The 24613-nt window shown below is 44.9% G+C and overlaps 1 protein-coding gene across 1 annotated transcript in view; it reads left to right on the top strand.

The window, feature by feature from the left end:
- The window catches only part of LOC126484179 (uncharacterized), a 179658-nt gene that overhangs the window by 120923 nt on the left and 34122 nt on the right, over positions 1-24613 (top strand). The window contains exon 2 of the mRNA XM_050107589.1: positions 18956-19223. Coding sequence (XP_049963546.1) covers positions 18956-19223 — 268 coding nt within the window. The remainder of the gene's footprint in view (positions 1-18955; positions 19224-24613) is intronic.

Below are 24613 nucleotides of genomic sequence, written 5' to 3'. Positions count from 1 at the left end.
TGCACACATTACCAGGTGCAGATATTAATAGTGACCACAACTTACTTATGGCAGAAATAGAAATAAGAATGAAAAAACTGAAAAAGGCGACAATGGTGAAGAAATGGGATCTAGAGAAGGTAAGGTCCAACAAAGAACAAATTACAGAAATGCTGTCTCGGGACTTTCTAAACACATTACGAGACAAAGAAGCACCTGATAATGCCAACGAGTACTGGAATATGCTGAAAGAAGGAATCATTAAAGCAGGACAGCAAACTATAGGATATGTAAAAGGGAAAAGGTCAAAAAAACCATGGGTCACACAAGAAATGATTTCCAAGATGGAGGAGAGAAGAAAATTGAAAAACAAGAACACTGAAGATGCAAGAAAGATATACCGAAGGTTAAATAACGAACTGCGAAGAGAAACAGAGCAGGCTAGGAAAAAATGGCTAAAAGAGGAATGTGATGAAATTGAAGAACTGGACAGGAAAGGAAGATACGACTTACTATACAACAGAGTAAAGACTATGACATGGGAGCAAAACAGAGCAGGAAGTGCTACTATGGAAATTTTGAGTAAAGACGAAGAGGTAGCGTATAAAGATCGTGACGATGTCCTCCAGAGATGGGAAGAATATATAAAAGAGCTATATGACACAAATAGCAAACCCGAAACTCTGGAACTTGAATCACACAACAGTGTAAGTGATGAAGAGAAAGGACCGACCATCATAATGGAAGAAGTAAAGTCTGCTATTGCTGCAATGAAAAATGGCAATGCAGTAGGTACAGATACAATACCGGGAGAAATACTAAAATGCTTGAACCACAATGGAATAAGAGAAATATTGAGGTTATGTAATAAAATATAAGACAGTGGTGAATGGCCTGAGGACTTTTTGACAACAGTAATGATTCCATTGCCGAAAAAACAAGGAACCAAGAAATGCAGCGAGCACAGGACAATCAGCCTCATTTCACATGCAGCCAAAGTGATGTTAAGAATAATTAATAAAAGACTTGAAAAAGTAATAGAGGAGAATCTCGGCGAGGAGCAGTTTGGCTTTAGACGGAATACGGGCATCAGAGATGCAATAGGGCTCCTACGAATCTTAGGAGAAAGGTTTATTGAAAAAGGAAGAGACCTATATATGTGCTTCATCGATTTAGAAAAGGCATTTGACAATGTGGTTTGGGACAAGCTGGCGACTATTATGAGGGAAAAGAGAGTGGACTGGAAAACCAGAAGACTTATAAACTCATTGTACCTTAATCAAAAAGTTTCAGTTAAAGTGAGAGGAGAAAGTACGAACTGGATCAGACTAGGGAAAGGAGTAAGACAAGGATGCTGTTTATCACCTACTCTTTTCAACCTGTACTTGGAAAATATGATTGACCAATGCTCATTAGATGACAAAGGAGTAGAAATTGGAGGAAGAAGAGTAGGGTGCTTGAGATTTGCTGATGACATGGTCCTTCTAGCCACAGGGGAAAAAGAATTACAGGATTTGGTGGACACCATTGCAACTAACGGAAAAAAATATGGAATGAAAATTAACACAAATAAAACAAAAGTATTGGCAATAGGAGGAAATAAGGAACTAAGAATTGTGCTGAATGGAGAAAAACTAGAACAGGTGCAAAATTTTAAGTATCTTGGAAGCAGGATAGACACCGACTGGAAGTGCACCACAGAAATTAAAACAAGGATAGCAATGGCAAAAGAGGCGTTTTATAAGAAAAGGAGAATCTTCTGCAGCGGTATGGACAGAGAACTCAGAAAGAGACTCATAAAATGTCTTGTATGGAGTGTTCTTCTATATGGCGCTGAAACATGGACTATGAGGAAAAAAGACAGAGAAAAGCTGGAGGCTTTTGAGATCTGGACATGGCGGAAGATGGAAGGAATAAGTTGGATGGACAGAGTAAAAAATGAAGAGGTACTGAGAAAAGTGGGAGAGAAAAGGCAGTTACTAGATGTAATAAAGAGAAGAAAAAGAAATTGGATTGGGCATATATTAAGAAAGAATGACGGACTGATAAAATCAGTTTTAGAAGGTTATGTAGAAGGGAAAAGAAAGCGAGGAAGGAAGAGATTCCAGATACTGGATGACATGATGGACGGTACAACATACAGCAGCCTTAAGAAGGAAGCAATGGATCGCAGAAAATGGAGAGGCAAAGGACCTGCTAATATAGCAGATAACTGATGATGATGATGATGATGATACCACATTTGTTTGTTTTGCGACCTTACCTCCACCACGCGAGGGGCGGGAGTTATAGACTCAGTCTCTACAGTAGACGGCGCACTTGTACTGTCGCAATGGACTTGGAAGCGATCAGATGAAGATATGTACACCTGGCACAGAACCAGGAACCTCTCAGTCCACACCTTTTCTCCTCTCAGTGCTTAACTTCAGAGTCAGTTCACCATAGGATGCATCACCAAGCGGCAATGGTCTCGATTTGCTTAGGCCTCGGGGACAGAATCCCCGGAATGTTCGGCATATCTCCACGACCACCACGGGTCGGTACCTGAGACGACACAGAGAAAGCACATTTCGCTTTCAAAGAACTTCTGGCTGTACTACGAGGCGTTGCGTCCATCCCCTGTGCCAAGACGGGTTTCATAATACGAGGACTGACCTAAAGGCCAACAGCTCAACTGTCGTTAATCCATTGTTCGCGTTTATTGCTGGCAGCCCTTGCTGACCCGATAGCGCCTTGCTGGCTAGGCATCCCGCAAGCCAGCAGCGCTCGGCTGGTTGCACCCCTTCCCTGCCCCTGCGCCGCTGCCGTGAAAGCAGGCGCGCTCGCTTGGTCCCGCCTCGTCTGTGCCGTCTGGTTGGACGCCCGGCCGGCCGTTGTCTCGGCAAACTGAGGCCCACCTGCGCCCCGCCGCCTCCACTCGGCCGGAAAAGCCGTCCGCGGCTCGGGTGTCGGCCGCAACTGGGTCAGCCAGCCGACTCGTCCCGCTCAAGGTCGCGCCGATCCCCTGTCCGTCCCTGCGAACGAAGTAGCTGTGCTACAACATCTTTAACACCGCCTGTTATCGTCCTCTTTGCTACGGCCTCGAACAGAGGAAGAGGCGTGTAAATCGACGCCAGGAAGAAAGGAGGGGAAGACGCGTACTAAAATAACTGCTACTATCTAATAGATTTAAAAGTGGAATTAGAAAACGAGAACAAAGGACAAATGTCTACTTGTGTAAGACCTCCTCTACACTTTGCCATGGATTACAGCCTACAGCCACGTTTATCTCGTAAATCCTGAATGGTTTTTGAACTTGTATTCCCACCTTCCATTAAATAGTCACACCGGTCGTTCCTTATCTCTCTGAATTCAGCAGGAAACTATCTTGGTCTGCATACCATACATTCTTCTGACTGCAAGTTCCACCCAGCTTCTTTTTATTTTCTTTGCAACTATAATTAGGAGAACGGTTGTTAGCCACAATTGTTATAAAACTTTTGTTGTTGTTTTGAAATGATGTATAACTGCATAAAACCTTGAATTGAACATTTGTTTTGTGTTGTAAATCGTGAAAAAAGGATATCTAATCAAAAAGACACACAGCAAGAGAAGATTTTATGTGACTAGCAGTTCATGATAGTAAGATGATGACGATGATGTTTGGTTTGTGGGGTCATCAGCACCCGTACAGAGTCCCAATTTTTACACAGTTCAATTTTTTTACACAGTCCAATTTAGCCACTGTCACGAATAATAATGAAATGAATAGGACAACTCAAACACCCAGTCTCAGGGCAGAGAAAATCCCTAAACCGACCGGGAATCGAACGCAGGACTCCGTGATCCAGAAGCAGCAACGCTAGCCACCAGACCACGAGCTGCGGACTCTGGGTACTGAGAAAAGTGTCGGGTAGTATCCGCCATACAACAAAAACATGGATTTTTTTAATAAAAAGGTGTTTTTGTGATTCACAAACAAATTAATCTGTTTATATATATCAAAGATAGAACAGGCGGATAAAAAGACCTTGTGGTCGTTGGAAGCTGAGACAATGCTTTAAACTTGTGAACTGAGGTACTTCTGTAAGACAGTTCTGGATGCTTCTTCATAAAGTTTTGATAGAAATCGTAACCTAGTAATTTCTTTCCTCTGTTAAATCTACGAGGGAATTTCAAACTTTTTACCAAAACGTAAGAAAACTTTCGAAACTCTCTTAGCTAGTGATATTAACGTGGGGTCTAAATCTCTCATGTGTGTAACAAGCCTTTTTTCGTAGTTTTCTGCAAACGATGGTTTGAGAAACCCTATCCGCAATGTAGTTATAGAAAAATTAAAATGATCGGCATCACCCTTCCAAAACATTTGAACCACTTACTTCACCGCAGGCCCGGACCACTCCCTTCAATCCTCACCGACAAGCTTCTTCTTAAAACTTTTTCATCATGCCTTATAAACAACTTAAAAAATTACTTATTTGGCTCATATCACTCGACTCAGGTATGGCCCATACTGCCCGACAGACATTGCACGTTAAAACATGCCAGAAATAGAAACCAGCTTTGAGTAAGCGGGAAGTCGCGTACAGTAGACTATTTAAACATTAATAGTATTATTTCTTACCTTTAAAAGTATAAACTGACGATGAAAATTACGCCGTTCACCTGCTTCGACATTCAAAAACTAGTAAAACTTACTTGTGGCACAAACCCTACATCTACATTACTCAAGTTCTAGAAAATGGTGGAGTGATGTCTGCGCTTTATTCCAAGTACGTCATGCGTCCTCTTTTTTTGTGGCATTCATGAAAAACATCAATTGGTTCCTAGTATCCACGGCCCGATTTGTCCGTTTTCTTAATCACTGAACAACCCTCAGTTTTTGACAGGTTTTCGTATTAAATGTGTAAGTCTCATTTCTGTAAAAAACAAACTTCTAAAACGCTGTCATTGTAAACATTTGTTTTAGAAACATAGAGAACTTGGTTTTAGAAACTTCACATACTTTACAAAAAACATCCACACCAATTTTCATCTTGTGTATATACCTTTTGCTTTCCGTAAGTCGATCTCTTCTCCTGTCTTCGACTCAAAAATTTATCGTTTGGTAGTTCGACTGCTCTGTTAATTTGCACTGTTTTCTTTCCGATGCGTTGATCATACTTTTTTCCTGCTTCTACAGTTGCTCTGTTACTGTATTCCGTTAGCTCCTAAAGTTCACCTACACTTAAGGCTAACACTACGACATTGTCAGGAAACAGGTTGATCATTAACTTTACATTAATACCTATTTCTTCTTCCTTTTCCAGTTTATAAATAATTCCTCTAGGACACTTGATCAAATTTTTAGTTGTACAGAGATTCCCTCCCTGATTACTCCTTTAGTTCTGAATTTCTCATTATCTACATGAAATTTAATGAAAGCTGTAGCATTGATGCGTATTCTTCTTCGCTATACTAACATAGGCTGAATCAGTTCCTTGTTCCTCAAGAGTTGTTAATAGAGATGTTGTTGAAACAGAGTCAAAAGCTCTCTTCTCATCTATGAATTCCAGACAAATCAATAAATCATGCTCATTATTGCATTCTACAATTTTCAGTACGGCTTGCAAATGGTGGACTGAACTACATCCACTGCTAAAATAAGATTGTTCCTTTGTATATTTAGAATTCATTAATTTTATGTGTCTTCGTTTTTAGTTTTACAGAATACCTGGCGCACAACGAGTAGGAAGTGGAAAGATTTATGGGTTTCTTCATATTTTGTCCGTCTTCTTTCTCCTTTTCTTTAGTTTAACTATGTGTCCTGATTTAACCAATTTTATATGAAAAAAACGGTCTCCAGGTCACTCTTACTCTGAATGGCTTAACGGCCCTAATCCAGCATTATCACCAGCTGTCCGCGCATCTGACCCATCTTTCGAGCTGTGGAAATTTTTGATAACTCATCGAATTTTTTTACAGAAAAATCCTGTTGTTAGTTACTGTCTCACCAAACATTCTAGATGTGTACAGAATGTAGGGTTCTGTTTTGCTTTCTTTGAACTCTTAATATTTGTACATATCTACGTGATAAACACAACGTAGTGTTTCCAGTTGCTTCTCTCGTCACATTTTCGCAGCAACTTCTCACATTGCCTCTATGACTTTTATGAATAGGTTTGCTTAAATTATTGCGTTCATTTATCATTCGCTGACAATACTTGACTTTTTTTCACATCTATCCTTCTGTATTTGAGAATTTCTTTTATTTTGCAGTCTAAGTATCAGCAAGATCTTTTGATGTTTGCGTAGGTGTCCTTTTAGAATTACTTCTCCTTTAGCATATGCCTATTGGTTGGTTGATTTGAGGGAGGGGACCAGATAGCGAGGTCATCAGTCCCATCAGATAAGGGAAGGATGGGGAACGAAGTCGGCCGTGCCCTTTCAAAGGAACCATACCGGCATTTGCCTGAAGCGATTAAGAGAAATCAAGGAAAACCTAAATCAGGATGGCCGGAGGTGGTTTGAACCGTCATCGTCCCCAAAGCGAGTCGAGTGTTCTAACGACTGCGCCACCTCGCTCCGTCGTATACCTGTACTCGTGTAGCCTCCACTTTCTGACGTACTGAACTTCTTGTTTGATTTGACGCGGTATTTCTCCTCATTCTTGTTTGTCTGTTAATATCTATGTGTTCATGTGCTATTTAATTGTTCTAGGCTACGAATAATTCAGCCGTGGTCGGTGAAAATTTCATTTCCTGTGGAATTAATATCATTCGTGGCTGTAGTTCCTCTTGGTCCCATAAATTACACACCGTGGCGCTGAATTTCCTCTCATTCATTTTAAAGAAGTTGGTGGTAAATTAATTTAAAATTCCTGCCATTATTTGAAAGCTTTTTGTGGCAATCGGATGCCGCATGCGCTGCCGAGATTGGTTTGGAGCTGTCACCAGGCGCTGCGCGTTTTCAGCCCAGGCCGTGACATGCCACGAGAGCGGCAGCTGAATTGCGTTCCGTTCCGCTGTGCCGGCAGCAGCGCTTGCAGCGGTGACCGGCGGCAAATCAGCGTCCCCCCCCCCCCTCCTCCCTCCACCCACACACCAGGAAGCTGGGGTAACTTTAACTCCGCTTCAGAACCCTCGCTCACGCTGTATTTATATCGTGACTTCTCTCTTGCTGTCTCAGGTTGTTTTTTATTTTTTTTTACTCAGCGCTTCTGTTACTGGCAGTGAAGGGTATGATTCGCAAACGAGAGCCGAAGCGAAATATTACGTACTGGAGCGGAGTGATCGATGGTCCGCTTTAGACTTCCTCCAACCTCTTACCGATCTGTTTTCACTCTGTACGCCTGTCACGTTGGCTTTTCTAGTTTTCATTCGCCCTTTAGTCTCTCTCTCTCTCTCTCTCTTTCTTTCTTTCTCATTCTCCTTCCCTACATCACCCTCCTGTGCCCAAGTGCCTACACACACACACACACACACACACACACACACACACACACACACACACACACACCTTTTACGCAGTGTATTTTCCCCTGATAATCAGAGGTAGACATAACCGCTGACAAGAAATCGAATATCACACGAGCTCCAGATATATCGGAGAAGTGGCTTACCACGCTATAGTAAAAAGACAGTTTCTGAATGAGTCCGAGAAATCATTTGTTTGATGTTTGAAAATTAAAAGAAACAGGTAGATCTCTTAAATTCAATCGCGTGAGAATTAGATACTACTAATAAGTATGTAATGTATTATATAAGTCCCATGTACATTTTGTGCTTGATGTTTGTTATATTTCGCATTAAGTGTAACTGGACGCACCAGTAAACTTGGAACTCTCTTTGGTCAAATATCGGTGTCAAATGTCAAAGATAAATTATCTCCTGTCTTGCCTGTATTTTTCGTTGACTACAACGGCGTCGTCCAAACTTATACACCTTATTACGTGGCCGCGCTTTCCTCGTCACACACAGTTATTAATTTCCTGGTCAAATGTTATTGTTCATACATTTGAAAAATAATGGCCAAAAACTGTCTTCCGTTGTGGTCAATAACACAAACACACTATCAAAAAAATTTTAAGAATGTACAGTGAGATAGGACCTACGTATCACACGAATCTAAAGGGGTTCATGTTTACATGAGGATCTAGGATTTTCGAAGTTAAATTTTTGCTTGTGTGGTGATTTTATCTGGATGGCGAATGTGGGTAAAAGTTTAACAAAACAGTATCAAAACACATTTATTCCCATGACAATTAAAAAATTTAAACATACAATTTCAAGGCGTCTTTGACTTATCAAATAGTAATTTTTTCCTGCATTCTATTGAGTTTGCTGGGTATAAACGTTCAACTAAACATCAATGATTTACAAACCAAAAGAATTACTGGGGAATATAATAATGTTTCAAACCAATGTCTATGGTGTATGAAGAAAAACAGTTAGTTGCTTCAGACACTCTTAAAACAAAGAATATAGTTATTCGATCTGATTTTTGTGTAACAGTCGCAGTGTGCCTTCTATAAACACACGCCGCCCCATTTGATAGCTCACAGCCTTCTGCATATCCACCCCGTTGTCAGTGGTACGAATATGTGTAATGCCGACCACGATCTCTTAACAGGCTGTACATCCCAGTACATATATATTATGTACAAACCAGCAAAATTACTGAGGTGTTTAGTAATGTTTCAAAACATTGTCCATGATAACATATGTTTTTAGGTGGAGTCCGCCTTTAGCAAAACTCAATTTTGTTTTTTGTCCCAGACATTTTTCACTGCATTTGCGGCATCATCAGTGGTTTATTGTATTATTATGGCTGTTGAACATAAGGAATGTTCTTTACTGCTTAAATACATGTAAATATTAGTTTCTAAATGTCCATGATGTATAAGAAAATACACTTACATACTTCAGACATTCTTGGAATGGAGAAGATGGTGATTTGATCTCATTTTCGTGAAACAGGTGCACTGTGCGATCTATAAACACACGCCGCCCCATTTCATCGCCCACAGCCTTCTATATATCCGCCTCGTTGTTTGTAGTATTTTCTCCAGGCTCGAAAATCTTCTCACTAGAGGGAAGCAGTAGGCAGATATTGGATATAGACGCCCCAGTGCTCAAAACTGCATGTTACTTTAGTGGAACATATGTGTTCCACCGACCACCCGAAAGGATTTATGCCCTTGCGAATGACTAAACTATAGTCGAAACAAGATGTGTGAACGAAACTACAGTATAATTATTGGCAACTGAAGCAGTCACGAGTTTTGTAGGAATTCTGACGTCTGGAATTAGGCAATATTGTTTCCTCGTATCTAAATATTCGCTTTAGGAAGTAGTGATGTCAATATGATTTTGACATTACAGGTTTTGGACATTGTGTACACCGCCCGTCCTAAAAGTTCCGAGACCGATTTTATTCCTGGCGTATAAGCGACGCCAGCGCAGTAACTACTGTGGCAGCTTCAAGTAACAACTGTAAACGACAGATGTGTTTTCTACCAGTCAGACGTGAGCAAGCAGTGTTAAGCAGTGGACGTGCGGCAGTAGTGAGTCATCGCTGTAGTGTCAAAAACCGGAGTAGAGCAACATCTCCAAACCAAGTTTTCAGAACGTTCTGCTGGACGTTTTGGAGAAGAGAAAAGCCTGTGCAAAGCTTCTCCCGCACACCTTGGCTGTCGAACGAAAATAATGACGTACGGACCCATGCCGCGATTTGGTTCAAATGAAAAATGCGGATAATTCTTTTCTGGGAAAAAATCTCCACTGTTCGTGAGACTTATTGTTACCAATATGAACCTACCACAAATCGATAAAGTGCGGAAATTTAGACGAACCGTCAACAGTTTGTTGACATAATCGACATTCAATCAATGATAGGCCGAAGTTGAACTAAATCTCTAAGGAGTTTTTTGACAGTGTCTCTTGGCTGTATGAACATTCTGTGCTTTGCACTCAAGTATATGGAGACCATGTAGAACACTTGAAGCATTAAAATCACCATCTCAAATTTTGTTTATTTTTTACTGGTCCACTCTCGAAGTTTTTTGGTGTCATTGCAGAATTCTGCTCCCGTTTCTCCTCCTATGAGTAGGTAGCGTTCAACATGCGATTGAAGTGACTGTACCAGCAAGTCTGTGTACACGGCACCGCGCAACGCACCAGAAGACAGAGCAGCTGGCGCCATTGTGTTGAGAACAGGAGGCGGGCAGGTGCTGTGTCTCGAGTCCGAGAGCTGAGCCAGCTGCAAGTGTAAGTGTGCCGTCAGGCGCCTGAGGCCGGCGTTAGCTCGGGGCGGGCTTTCACCGCGGCTAACCGCTAACCGGTAGCCGGTAGCCGGTCCCCACCACACGTAATCCGGCGCGTGCCCGGAATACTGTGCCTAGTCTGTGCCGCTGGCCGCGCCTTTCTAGAGCGACGCCGGCCGAGGTGGAAGTGTGGGACGCGACCTAGCACTGACGTTTGAGCGGTCGGTCCGCGTCTCTACATTAACTCAAGGCAGTTGCCACGGCCAAATACGTACACTCGTATTGGTAAATATTCTCGTACCAAACGGATCAGCCAGAACTGAGATTAGGAGAAACGTGATATATTCTGTCAACAGTGTTCCACAGCTTCTGAATACTTGAAAAACTTAATTATTAAGCACCAAATAACTTTCTATAGCGACATTCGGGGATTGGACACAAATATGGAAACAGCGCCTGAATTGTCTGTTTGAACATAAATGCAGATGCTACCCAAGCCTGCAGGTTGCGCTCTTGTATTTCGCCACGAACGGCATCTGCGCAGTGGCCTCAATAAGCTACGAGTGTCGGTCGCGGCCGGAACAGTGTATCGGAGCTAACTGAATTGGAACGTTGACAAATTGTTGTTGCTCGAATGCTGGGTGCTACGTAGATGAAATGTTCGTTGTTTCAAGAGGCACAGTTTCGAAGATTTATACTGCATACAGGGAAAGGGGAAAAATACACTCCTGGAAATGGAAAAAAGAACACATTGACACCGGTGTGTCAGACCCACCATACTTGCTCCGGACACTGCGAGAGGGCTGTACAAGCAATGATCACACGCACGGCACAGCGGACACACCAGGAACCGCGGTGTTGGCCGTCGAATGGCGCTAGCTGCGCAGCATTTGTGCACCGCCGCCGTCAGTGTCAGCCAGTTTGCCGTGGCATACGGAGCTCCATCGCAGTCTTTAACACTGGTAGCATGCCGCGACAGCGTGGACGTGAACCGTATGTGCAGTTGACGGACGTATAGTGGGCATGCGGGAGGCCGGGTGGACGTACCGCCGAATTGCTCAACACGTGGGGCGTGAGGTCTCCACAGTACATCGATGTTGTCGCCAGTGGTCGGCGGAAGGTGCACGTGCCCGTCGACCTGGGACCGGACCGCAGCGACGCACGGATGCACGCCAAGACCGTAGGATCCTACGCAGTGCCGTAGGGGACCGCACCGCCACTTCCCAGCAAATTAGGGACACTGTTGCTCCTGGGGTATCGGCGAGGACCATTCGCAACCGTCTTCATGAAGCTGGGCTACGGTCCCGCACACCGTTAGGCCGTCTTCCGCTCACGCCCCAACATCGTGCAGCCCGCCTCCAGTGGTGTCGCGACAGGCGTGAATGGAGGGACGAATGGAGACGTGTCGTCTTCAGCGATGAGAGTCGCTTCTGCCTTGGTGCCAATGATGGTCGTATGCGTGTTTGGCGCCGTGCGGGTGAGCGCCACAATCAGGACTGCATACGACCGAGGCACACAGGGCCAACACCCGGCATCATGGTGTGGGAAGCGATCTCCTACACTGGCCGTACACCACTGGTGATCGTCGAGGGGACACTGAATAGTGCACGGTACATCCAAACCGTCATCGAACCCATCGTTCTACCATTCCTACACCGGCAAGGGAACGTGCTGTTCCAACAGGACAATGTACGTCCGCACGTATCCCGTGCCACCCAACGTGCTCTAGAAGGTGTAAGTCAACTACCCTGGCCAGCAAGATCTCCGGATCTGTCCCCCATTGAGCATGTTTGGGACTGGATGAAGCGTCGTCTCACGCGGTCTGCACGTCCAGCACGAACGCTGGTCCAACTGAGGCGCCAGGTGGAAATGGCATGGCAAGCCGTTCCACAGGACTACATCCAGCATCTCTACGATCGTCTCCATGGGAGAATAGCAGCCTGCATTGCTGCGAAAGGTGGATATACACTGTACTAGTGCCGACATTGTGCATGCTCTGTTGCCTGTGTCTATGTGCCTGTGGTTCTGTCAGTGTGATCATGTGATGTATCTGACCCCAGGAATGTGTCAATAAAGTTTCCCCTTCCTGGGACAATGAATTCACGGTGTTCTTATTTCAATTTCCAGGAGTGTATTATCCGCTAGGTCACAACGCGGACGAAACTGTGTGTTGAATGGTGGTGAAAGGCGGTCATTGAAGAGGACTGTAACGAAAAGTAAGAGAACGACAGTTGCAAGTCACTGCAGAACTGAATGTCGCACTAGCGAATCCTGCCAGTACCAAAACAACACGGAACTCTATACACAGGGAATTGCAGAACGAGCTGAAATGCGAATACCAGTCATCAGTGATGCCCGTTACAGGGAAACGTGGAGTCGTAACGATAAAACCTGTGCTGAATGAAAGTGTGGTCGGATAAGTCTTGTTTCTCACTGTTTCCAACTTCTGGCTGAGTTTGCGTGAAGAGTGAAACATCGGCAGGGGAGGGGGCGGTTGGGTGACGATCTGGGCAGACATATCGCGGTATTAAATTGGTTGACTCAAACGATGGAAATCTAACAATATAATGAAAAGGATAGTTGCTACCTACCCTATTGCACAGATGGCGTGTCGCAGAAAGGCGCAACTAAAGACTGTCATACAATTAGTTTTCGACCAACAAGGCCTGTGTCAAAATTAGACAACATACACTCATGCATACACTAAAACGCAACTCACACACACATGACCACAGTCTCTGGCAGCTGGCGCTAGATTGCCATCTCCGCCTTATGGTGAATAGCAACTATAATTTTCATTATATTGTTGTGTTAAATCTGTTGCATTTTTACACCACAAAGTCACATTACCTTTAAGGATTTTCGCTGCTCAGATCCATTCCACGGTACTGTGTTTGTTCCTCTATGGTGATGATGTGTTCCAAGAGGACAGGACCCCTGTTCACACAGCTCGCATCGTCCGGGACTGGTTTTGTGAGCTCGAGGACGAAATGTCGTATCTCCCCAGCCACAAGATCTCAATATTAATGAGCCTTTGTGATCTACACTACTGGCCATTAAAATTGCTACACCACAAAGATGACGTGCTACAGACAAGAAATTTAACCGACAGGAAGAAGATGCTGTGATATGCAAATGATTAGCTTTTCAGAGCAGTCACACAAGGTTGGCGCCGGTGGCGACACCTACAACGTGCTGACACGAGGAACGCTTACAACCGATTTCTCATACACAAACAGCAGCTGACCGGCGTTGCCTGGTGAAACGTTGTTGTGATGCCTTGTGTAAGGAAGAAAAATGCGTACCATCACGTTTCCTACTTTGATAAAGGTCGGATTGTAGCCTATAGCGATTGCGGTTTATCGTATCGTGACATTGCTGCTCGCGTTGGTCGAGATCCAATGACTGTTAGTAGAATATGGAATCGGTGGGTTCAGGAGGGTAATACGGAACACCGTGCTGGGTCCCAACGGCCTCGTATCACTAAGCAGTCGAGATGACAGGCATCTTATCCGCATGGCCGTAACGGATCGTGCAGCCACGTCTCGATCCCTGAGTCAACAGATGGGGACATTTGCAAGACAGCAACCATTTGCACGAACAGTTTGACGACGTTTGCAGCAGCATGGACTATCAGCTCGGAGACCATGGCTGCGGCTACCCTTGACGCTGCGTCACAAATAGGAGCGCCTGCGATGGTGTACTCAACGACGAACATGGGTGCACGAATGGCAAAACGTCATTTTTTCGGATGAATCCAGGTTCTGTTTACAGCATGACGATGGTTGCATCCGTGTTTGGCGACATCGCAGTGAACGCACTTTGGAACCGTGTATTCGTCATCGCCATACTGGCGTATCACCTGGCGTGATGGTATGGGTTACACGTCTCGGTCACCTCTTGTTCGCATTGACGGCACTTAAAACAGTGGACGTTACATTTCAGATGTGTTACGACCCGTGGCTCTACCCTTCATTCGATCCCTGCGAAACCCTACATTTGAGCAGGATAACGCACGACCGCATGTTGCCGGTCCTGTACGGTCTTTCTGGATACAGTAAATGTTCGACTGCTGCACTGACCAGCACATTCTCCAGATCTCACACCAATTGAAAACGTCTGGTCTATGATGGCCGAACAACTGGCTCCTCACAATAACCCAGTCACTACTCTTGATGAACTGTGGTATCGTGTTGAAGCTGCATGGTGAGCTGTACCTGTACACGCCATCCAGTCTCTGTTTGACTCAATGCCCACGCGTATCAAGGCCGTTATTACGGCCGGAGGCGGTTGTTCTGGGTACTGATTTCTCAGGATCTATGCACCCAAATTGCGTGAAAATGTAATCACATGTCAGTTCTAGTATAATATATCTGTCCAATGAATACCCGTTTATGATCTGCATTTCTTCGTGGTGTAGAAATTTTAATGGCCAGTAGTGTACTTTGGAGAGACGGGTGCCTGATCTCTATCCACTTCTATCATGGTTATCTGAACTTCACGTAATTTTGTGAGATGAATGATATAAAACGATACAGGACGTGTATTTATCCATTCCGACACGACTGCAACGGATTTCCTACACCCTACTAGGCGTGTGAATGTGTTGGTGTCTCCACTGTGTCGTCCACCCGTTGTGTGCGCGTCGCAGAGACTCACTTTGTTAGCTACGTCACGGCAATATGTCTGTCGGGCGTGTCTTGGCTCCTCCCACAGTCCCTGCGAAACTGGCGGCTGGATCAGCCGATGTGTCTTTTCATAAGGCGCCCAGAGATGATCATCGTAGAGCGCCACAGACATTCGTGTAATCGGTCATAGCATGTATCCGTATTTCTCATACTGCGACTGCGGCCAGTCAAGTGCACGTCTCAGAGGCCTGTTACTGTGAAGAGACTAGTAATTGGTTTCACTACTCTTATATCTCGCCCGGATGACGATATCGATCCCGCCACAGATCTGATCGACATCATAGCGGCGAAGAGGTTGCGGGATACGGCGGCTTAGGATGGGCAGCGCTCGCGATGCCTTATGAGGTTCCGCCATCCGGAGGTCGAAATGCCCTTACGAGCAGCGACTGGGATCTCCACGGGCGTGTCGCTCGCCGAGCGAAGATTCCCGAAGTCATCCGCGAGACCCGCTACTGTCTCCTGGCTTCCGTCTGCCGTATTCGACTGCGGACTGCTATGCGGACTCTTTGTTGCTGTGCTGATAAGGACTTTAAGAGGATTAATGGATTTTCTGGTATTACTCTTCCACCATAGTGTCTGATCGCCCACGCCGACCAGCTAGTTCCGTTTTAGTGAACTTTAACTTTGTTCTGTGGTTGTTTAATTTTGAATTAATGAAAGCAGTGCACTTGGGTACACACGACCAAGGAAATGAATAAAAGTACGACGTAAACACATAATAGAACAGACGCAGCAAGGTACACACATCAGAAAAAGTTAATCATCACCCCTATATGTCGAGCAGGTGTCTCGCCACTGTAACTGTTGCTGTACCGATCGGAAAGTCACCTCTGACGTTGTTTCTAAACGTGCACACCATTACCATGAGATAGACCGCCGTACTCGAATGGATTTCAGCACTTCAGTGGAAAGTAAAGCACCTGTAGGTACGCATTAGTGGCTTTCTGTGGAACAGTAGAGTGACATTCCGTAATGTCACGACGGGAAGTCGCGATCAACGATCAGGTCTGCATCACTGCGTTCTGCGCCAAGCTATTTTACGTACTGAAGTAGAGAACATATCAAGCTCATTAATACAGTCACCGGTAGCTGAAAAGAAAGGTATCGTGTTGCATTTATAAGACACTACCATGTTCCACACAAAGTCTTCAGAAGAAGAGAATGCGCTTATTTTTTATTTACATGTTTAAATTTCTTTTACTTTCATTGCGATATGAATATTTTATTTAAGAAGAACAAGAATTGTTATATGAAACTTGTTTTGGGTAACAAAATTATGTACCAAAATGTGTTTTTTTGATGTGAAAAAATGAGTAGCGATGAAAACGTATAATCAGGAGGCCTCTGGTTTGATTCTCGAAGGTACACCTTTTTTAAACTTTTAATAATATTCAATTTTTATTGGCAAATCGAAACATTAATTAAAAATTTTGAATCTAATCTCATGAAAATGTGAGTGTTCAGAATAAACAGAAATGCAAAACATCAAACAAAAAATAAAATATTATTTCTGTGTAGAGATTGACCATTATTATGATTTTATATACTATTTTAATTGAGAATGAGGCACTTCATTTGTCTGTATTAACTATTAATTTATTTTAGAGTTTAATTTTAATGTTTGATCAACATTTTCATTTGATAATAAATACACAATTTAAGAAAAAGTAAAAAAAGTGTTACTACTAACTAGAATCGACCCACCTAGTTTTCGATTATAGGATTTTAGTTCCAGGCGCTCAGCTGTCGGCCACTACATTACTTACTCAGCAGCGAATGGAGATTTTTCTAATTTTCAAAATTAGTTTTTTCGAGTTGTTTTGAGAGTTGGGTCGTGCTGCTTTAGGAAACTGATTTCGGGGCGCTCGCCTGTATCACCTATAAGGATGAAAGAAAATCAGAGAGGTCCAGTCCTTGCCACTTGAAAAAGTAACCTTACCATCCCTATGCGAGCGATGGCGTGGGGCCGTGAGATACTTGAAGATTTTCATTCGAAATGAGATTTTGTGCGACATCATCTGTAAATGGAGCGTTCACTCAAAGCTAAAAATAAAATTTAAGGTTGATAAAGCTACTGCTTTCGTGTATATTAGTTTAATGATGTATTCAGAAGCTACGAACGAGTGACCTGTCTAACCACTTCGTGGTCGTGTTGCCTTGTGAGTATGACAACTGCCTCTCACATCTGTTCTGAAGTAGAAACAGTGCCTGAGGCGTGACGAACAGACTGCCCTGTTTGGAAAACTCCTAGCACTTAGTTCCGCCGCGCAGCTGAAAGTCGCAGCTCGTTACGAAACACGCGCGGCCCCTGTTTTGCGCATTCTCACACCTCGTCCCGCCGGCGACTGTGGACGTTCTTTTTGCGTCTGCCGGCCAAGGTCGCGCTGCGGTCTGCGACAGCCCACGCTGGTGGCGGCGGCCGGTCGTTTTGTTTACAGGAAAGCTGAACGCCCCGGCGTACCCGCCACACACGTATTACGGCTTCCGCGGGCCGTTTCTTTCGCGTCAAGAGCGAGATAGCGCGGCCGGTTTGCTTTACGAGCTGCGCGGATCCCGTTCTGTGTGTCGGCGATCCTAATCCTGGATCCGGTTCGGCAGAGCTGGGGCTTGTTCCTGACCACCGGCACAGGGCACGGGTTACGCGCTCTGCTCGCCAGCACGAATGTTTCCTGATGTTTTCACCGGACTGCCTCTACTTGTTGCGCTGCTGCGGGAGTTTGACTGCCAGGTCTGTCTCTCCCAGCATTGGAGGTTCCTGTTTTTCGTGTCAAAAGCGCCGTGTACTGTAACTAAACATACTATTTTTGTTGTTGTGGTCTTCAGTACGAAGACTGGTTCGATGCAGCTCTGCACTCTAGTCTACAACTTTTCCCTCCATGTATACTTGTTTCAGACAAGCCCTGATCTACCACTACAACTTTTCCCTCCATGTATATCTACTGCTGTCTTCATCCATGTTAACCTACTTGGTATAAACAAGCCCTGATCTCCCACTATGATTTTTAACTCCGACAGTTCCCCTCATTACCATGCCACATGCCAACGGCATCAACGCAGTGAAAACACCGGTTCCTGCCAGATTACCGATGTTAAGCGCTTTGGAACTTGGCTAGCACTTGGATGGGTGACCGCTCGGGTCTACCGAGCGCTGTTGGAAAGCAGAGTGCTCTCAGCGCTTGTGAGACCAGTTGCAGAGGTACTTAATCGCGAAGTACCAGCTTCAGGTCACGAAAACTGACAACGCCGGTAGAGCGTGGCCCTCCATATCCGCATCAAAATGGTTCAAATGGCTCTTAGCACTATGGGACTTAACTTCTGAGGTCATTAGTCCCCTAGAACGTAGAACTACTTAAACCTAACTAACCTAAGGACATCACACACATCCATGCCCGAGGCAGGATTCGAACCTGCGACCGTAGCGGTAGCGCGGTTCCAGACTATTAACAGAAAATTTTTCTGTAATATTTGATGTAATGTAAACATCAGTGCGCTCTCTTTCAGAAGTGAGTTTGTCTGATTTTGTGAAGTTTATAAAGTGATTTCCTTACTGACTGGAGACGGAACTTTCCTACATTCCTTTGTGTCGCATAACATGTCAATAGACAGTGAATGTTTTTTTTTTTTTAAGCCAGCTTTTGTGACCGAGCGGTTCTAGGCGCTTCAGTCCGGAACCGCTGTGCTGCTAGGGTCGCAGGTTCGAATCCTGCCTCGGCCATGGATGTGTGTGATGTCATTAGGTTTAAATAGTTTTAAGTCTAGGGGAGACCTCAGATGTTAAGTCCCATAGTGCTCAGAGCCATTTGAATCAAATCATCTTTCAAATGTAATAACTTGTGTACCAACTTCCGTATATGTCGCTAAACTCCTTGATGTTGCGATTTTTTTCCCGTTAGTGTAGTTCTAAAGAAAATGGTCCTCACATACTGAAATCGCATGTAGAGGACGCGCGCATGTAGTATTCTAAGTGTTAGGAGAAGCTGTATACAGCTTATGTCACCTATATAGGCGCGTATTCCTGATCTTTCGGTGAACGGACTGTGAGAGTGCGCCCTCCCGGGTGTTGCAGATGCGGCGGACCGGCGGTCGCTAGGATGGCGGCGACGGACGGGCAGATCGTGTGCGCGGCGGCGCGCTGGTCGGACGAGGCGCAGTACCTGCGCGAGCTGGTCTCCGGGCCGCGGCCGCTGCGGCTGCCCGCCGTCGTCAAGGTGACGCGCGGCCAGTACGGCGGCCTGGGGGTGCCGTCGCTGCCCGCCCCCGCGCTCCAGCCCGCCGCTCTCATCGTGTCCGCGGGGCGCCGCCGCAAGCTCGCCGCGCAGGCCGTCAAGCTCAAGGTGCGTACCTCGTGCTGCGACCTCACTGTGGCCACATCCCGGCGAGGGGCGTGAAAGCAGTAATGCGAGACTCCTTCGCTGTTCCAATACACCATATCATTCTCCGCACTGTTGCCTATAAAACCCTACATTTCAACATATTCTCCGTTCAAAGCGACGGCCTTGCGCCAACTTACTGGGAGGGTTTGTATGCCCACTTTGTACCACTCTACTTGTCGACGCCGAAGCCAATGTCTTTCTGCGTCAGTAACCTCCTCGTCATCTGTGTAACGTCTCCCGCGGAGTGCATCCTTAGTCGGTCCAAACAAATAGAAGTCGGAAGAAGCGAAATTCGGGCTATATGTTGGATGTGAAGAATAGTCCAATGAAGTTTTGTGAGCTCCTTTCAGTAAGGCTTTGCGTTGTCCTGGAGAAGGACAAGTTCGTTTGCATTGTTCGACTGGTGTAAGACGTCGTGGTCTCCTGACCTTCATTGCTTACTTATTCCGCCCACAAAATCATATTCCGCACATCGAGACGCTTCATTCGAACCGAAACTCGGTAAGATAAAGTCAATGTTGTATGAATTCATGTAAACGATATGCAAATAACAAGTAAGCGCACCATGGTTGAAATACTCGAGGCTGGTGTACACACACACATTCGAGACACGACGGCCGCAGGGGCTTGCTTTTAGTTTGGGAGACGCAAACCGCACGCCAGAGGGCTGGTCCCTTCAGAGGACGACTCAGTCTATCTATGTCGGCCGGTGACCGCCCGTAGAGCAGACAGCATTGGCCCGAGTGAAAAGGGGGAACGACCCCATGTTCGGCTTAAAAGCAAATTCCACTACATTGTGTGGGAGCGACCAGCCTACGCATTCTTTACACATAGCACACAGTTTCAGAGGTTTTCATAGGGAGACAGCAAACGCCAAACGCCGATGCTACAGATTTCCGGATTGGTCACCTTAAACGAAATGTCATTCTCCCGTTTTAGAAGAGCAATGGTGATTTGCAGACGATACTCCTGATGCCTTGAGCTGAAGGAGTAATGGAAGAGACCAAAAGATTTACCCATTCACGTCTGGCGTGGAGAGGGGCCGTTACATTGTTGCTCTTGGAGTGAGAACACGTAACGAGAGTGTGTGCGCTCGTACATGTATTCTAAGAGCGAGGAACAAGTCTGTCCTCAGTACTTCACCAGGAGAGCACCTCTGTTGAGAGCGAATCGGAGTGCAACTCTATATTGACTTCTTGCGATTAAGCGTTGTTCACTGTGTTGGCCGCCATGCTTATTGTGGCGTGTGAACGGACAGAGTTACAGTTACACGCTTGCGAGCGAATTTTGAGTGGCATCACGCCAATAGTTTGACTAGGGGCGAATAGGGTAGGGAGAGTTTGATTGGCGAAGGTCAATCCAGATAGAACGAGAGTTATCTTATTTGTCAGCAGCGAGCGGCGCAGACAGCAGTCATTGCAGCTTATGGTATTGTGCGCTACAGCTACTGCGAGCCCCATATTTCCTCCACAACAGTACACTTCACTGCACTTCACACGCGGCAGCCTCGACCGTACCTAGCAACATTCTAAAGGATAATTATTCAATTTGAGTAGGCACGGCTCTCAGCCATTCTGCCAAGTCAATAACAATCTTAAACTTTGTATGGAAATTTCATTAGCGTATCCTATCCTTGAGAGGTAACTTCACATTCCCAAAAGAACCAGGAAATAACGTGTTAAATTCATAACTAAAAGTGCCATTGTGATTTCTCAGAATTTTTGCAAAATAAATAATAATTTTCGTTAGTTTCAGTTTTTCTTACACTAACTAGCACTACTCCAGTACCCAAGTATCCCACTAGTTACGTAAGAAATTTTGTGAATTTTTGTGTCATTTCCTTACAGTGGACGACTCCAGAAGATATTTATTGCTGAAAGTTTTTCAGGCATTTCTATTTAGAACGTTAGGATCGTCTGTCTGACTTCTGTAGTAGTGTGGGGGTGGAAATTGCATCTTGCAGGAGCCACAGGGTAAAGGGTACATCTCAGATTAATCCGTTGCGCAGAATAACAGATCAATCCCACGCTCACACTGGGATCAGTCAATGACCTCGAGTGAGTGTCCGCACGTTCCAACACTGCAGGAATCACAGCCGTGTATGCGGCCGCCCTGCACGCGGGAGATCTGGCAGACTTGGGCGAGTTGGTTGCGATGATAACAGACCCCTCGCCCAACGACTCACCATGCTTTCGTTCACTGTCAGGTCTCCATAGACATCCTGCAAGCGCCTAGGAATATCTGAGATGCTCTCGTTCTCCACCAAAAGAAACACAATGTCAGCTCTCTGCTTGGAACGCACCTCCGTTACAGGCGCCATTTTGAAGGCTACATATCGGAATTGCTTGAAACTATAGGGGCTGAGAGGGGAACATTCCACGATGTCTCACAACAAATTACGCATTTTTTCCACTGAAATTGTTCAACAAAGAATGTGTTTCGGTACTTATCGAACGTCCCTCGTAGTTTGCATTCCCTCAGTCTGAATCCTCCTTTCTGTAATAGAATACAGAGCCAGGAGTAACGCCTGGTATAAGGGTGAGTCAAATGAAAACTACACAGATATGGCCATTGTTGTTTTTGCGACCCCACACGCTGGGCGACACATTTTGTGGAAGTACGATCTTAGACACAAAAATTATGTACGCACCCTTCAATATTATGTGTGTTACCCATTTTAATGATTTCTGGTCGCGAGAAGATGAAATGGGAGATACGATACTGCGTGAAGAGTTTGACAGAGCACTGAAAGACCTGAGTCGAAACAAGGCCCCCGGAGTAGACAATATTCCATTGGAACTACTGACGGCCGTGGGAGAGCCAGTCCTGACAAAACTCTACCATCTGGTGAGCAAGATGTATGAAACAGGCGAAATACCCTCAGACTTCAAGAAGAATATAATAATTCCAATCCCAAAGAAAGCAGGTGTTGACAGATGTGAAAATTACCGAACTATCAGCTTAATAAGTCACAGCTGCAAAATACTAACACGAATTCTTTACAGACGAATGGAAAAACTAGTAGAAGCCAACCTCGGGGAAGATCAGTTTGGATTCCGTAGCAACATTGGAACACGTGAGGCAATACTGACCTTACGACTTATCTTAGAAGAAAGATTAAGGAAAGGCAAACCTACGTTTCTAGCATTTGTAGACTTAGAGAAAGCTTTTGACAATGTTGATTGGAATACTCTCTTTCAAATTCTAAAGGTGGCAGGGGTAAAATACAGGGAGCGAAAGGCTATTTACAATTTGTACAGAAACCAGATGGCAGTTATAAGAGTCGAGGGACATGAAAGGGAAGCACTGGTTGGGAAGGGAATAAGACAGGGTTGTAGCCTCTCCCCGATGTTGTTCAATCTGTATATTGAGCAAGCAGTAAAGGAAACAAAAGAAAAATTCGGAGTAGGTATTAAAATTCATGGAGAAGAAATAAAAACTTTGAGGTTCGCCGATGACATTGTAATTCTGTCAGAGACAGCAAAGGACTTGGAAGAGCAGTTGAATGGAATGGACAATGTCTTGAAAGGAGGATATAAGATGAACATCAACAAAAGCAAAACAAGGATAATGGAATGTAGTCTAATTAAGTCGGGTGATGCTGAGGGAATTAGATTAGGAAATGAGGCACTTAAAGTAGTAAAGGAGTTTTGCTATTTGGGGAGCAAAATAACTGATGATGGTCGAAGTAGAGACGATATAAAATGTAGGCTGGCAATCGCAAGGAAAGCGTTTCTGAAGAAGAGAAATTTGTTAACATCCAGTATTGATTTAAGTGTCAGGAAGTCATTTCTGAAAGTATTCGTATGGAGTGTAGCCATGTATGGAAGTGAAACACGGACGATAAATAGTTTGGACAAGAAGAGAATAGAAGCTTTCGAAATGTGGTGCTACAGAAGAATGCTGAAGATTAGATGGGTAGATCACATAACTAATGAGGAAGTATTGAATAGGATTGGGGAGAAGAGAAGTTTGTGGCACAACTTGACCAGAAGAAGGGATCGGTTGGTAGGACATGTTCTGAGGCATCAAGGGATCACCAATTTAGTATTGGAGGGCAGCGTGGAGGGTAAAAATCGTAGGGGGAGACCAAGAGATGAATACACTAAGCACATTCAGAAGGATGTAGGTTGCAGTAGGTACTGGGAGATGAAAAAGCTTGCACAGGATAGAGTAGCATGGAGAGCTGCATCAAACCAGTCTCAGGACTGAAGACCACAACAACAACATGGTCGCGAGACCGCTGAAGTTTAACTTGCAGTGATCAGATGCATTGGGTTGGAGCACAGCTCACCTGGAGCGAAAACAGCTGATTGGGAACCAAATAGGTTAAAACAAGGAAATGCGTTATTAATTTGCATTTCTCATGGAAAAAGGAAATTTGACAATAGGGTAGTGTACCACAGAGCCTCTTGTCCTGAGTAGAAAATATATTAGGCATTTATTACTCCACGTTCCACTCAATACAGTTGTATGATAAAAATATTTATTGCGCAGCTCAGGGAGATCTTGACTTAAAGAAAGCAAAAGCTGCTTCACTGCTTTGGAGACGTCCAGCCAGGCTGGGCGGGAAGAGGGTCTTGTAACAATAATAATAATGAGCGTATGGCATTGGTGGCCGGGAGACCCCTGTGGTGCCACAGGTTGCAATGGTCCACCTTGCCGTCGTTATTAACATGTTGGACGGCACAGCCCATCAGTATCTTGACGTGCAGTTGAGCTCTGACAGTCGTCGAACTTGAACGCAGAACGCAGGCGAAAAAAACACTAATCTGACAGTTATAAATTCAATAGCTTGAAGGGCAAATATACAGAAACTCTACCGTAAAGACGCAAAGAAACTGGTACACTAGCTTAATATCCTGTAGGGCCCCCGCGAACACGAAGAAGTGCCGCAACACGACGTGGCATGGACTCGACTACTGTTAGAAGTAGTGCTGGAGGCAACTGACACCATGAACGCTGCAGAGCTGTCCATGAATCCATAAGATTACGAGGGGATGGAGATCTCTTCTGAACAGCACGTTGCAAGGTATCCCAAATATGCTCAATAATATTCACGTCTGAGGAGTTTGGTGGCCCGTGGAAGTGTTTGAACGCAGAAGAGTGTTCCTGGAGCCACTCTGTAGCAATTCTGGACGTGTGGGGTGTTGCATTGTCCTGCTGGAATTGCCCAAGTCTGTCGGAATGCACAATGGACACGAATGGATGCAGGTGATAACACAGAATACTTACGTATGTGTCACCAGTCAGAGTCGTATCTAGACGTATCAGGGGTCCCATATCTCTCCAACTGCACACAATACACACCATTACAGAGCCACCATCAGCTTGAACAGTCCCCTGCTAAC

The sequence above is a fragment of the Schistocerca serialis genome, chromosome 6 (assembly GCF_023864345.2).
Source record: "Schistocerca serialis cubense isolate TAMUIC-IGC-003099 chromosome 6, iqSchSeri2.2, whole genome shotgun sequence".
NCBI classification, from domain to species: domain Eukaryota; kingdom Metazoa; phylum Arthropoda; class Insecta; order Orthoptera; family Acrididae; genus Schistocerca; species Schistocerca serialis.
The sequence above is the reverse complement of the archived record's forward strand: the minus strand, read 5'-3'. Positions and strand labels throughout refer to the sequence as shown.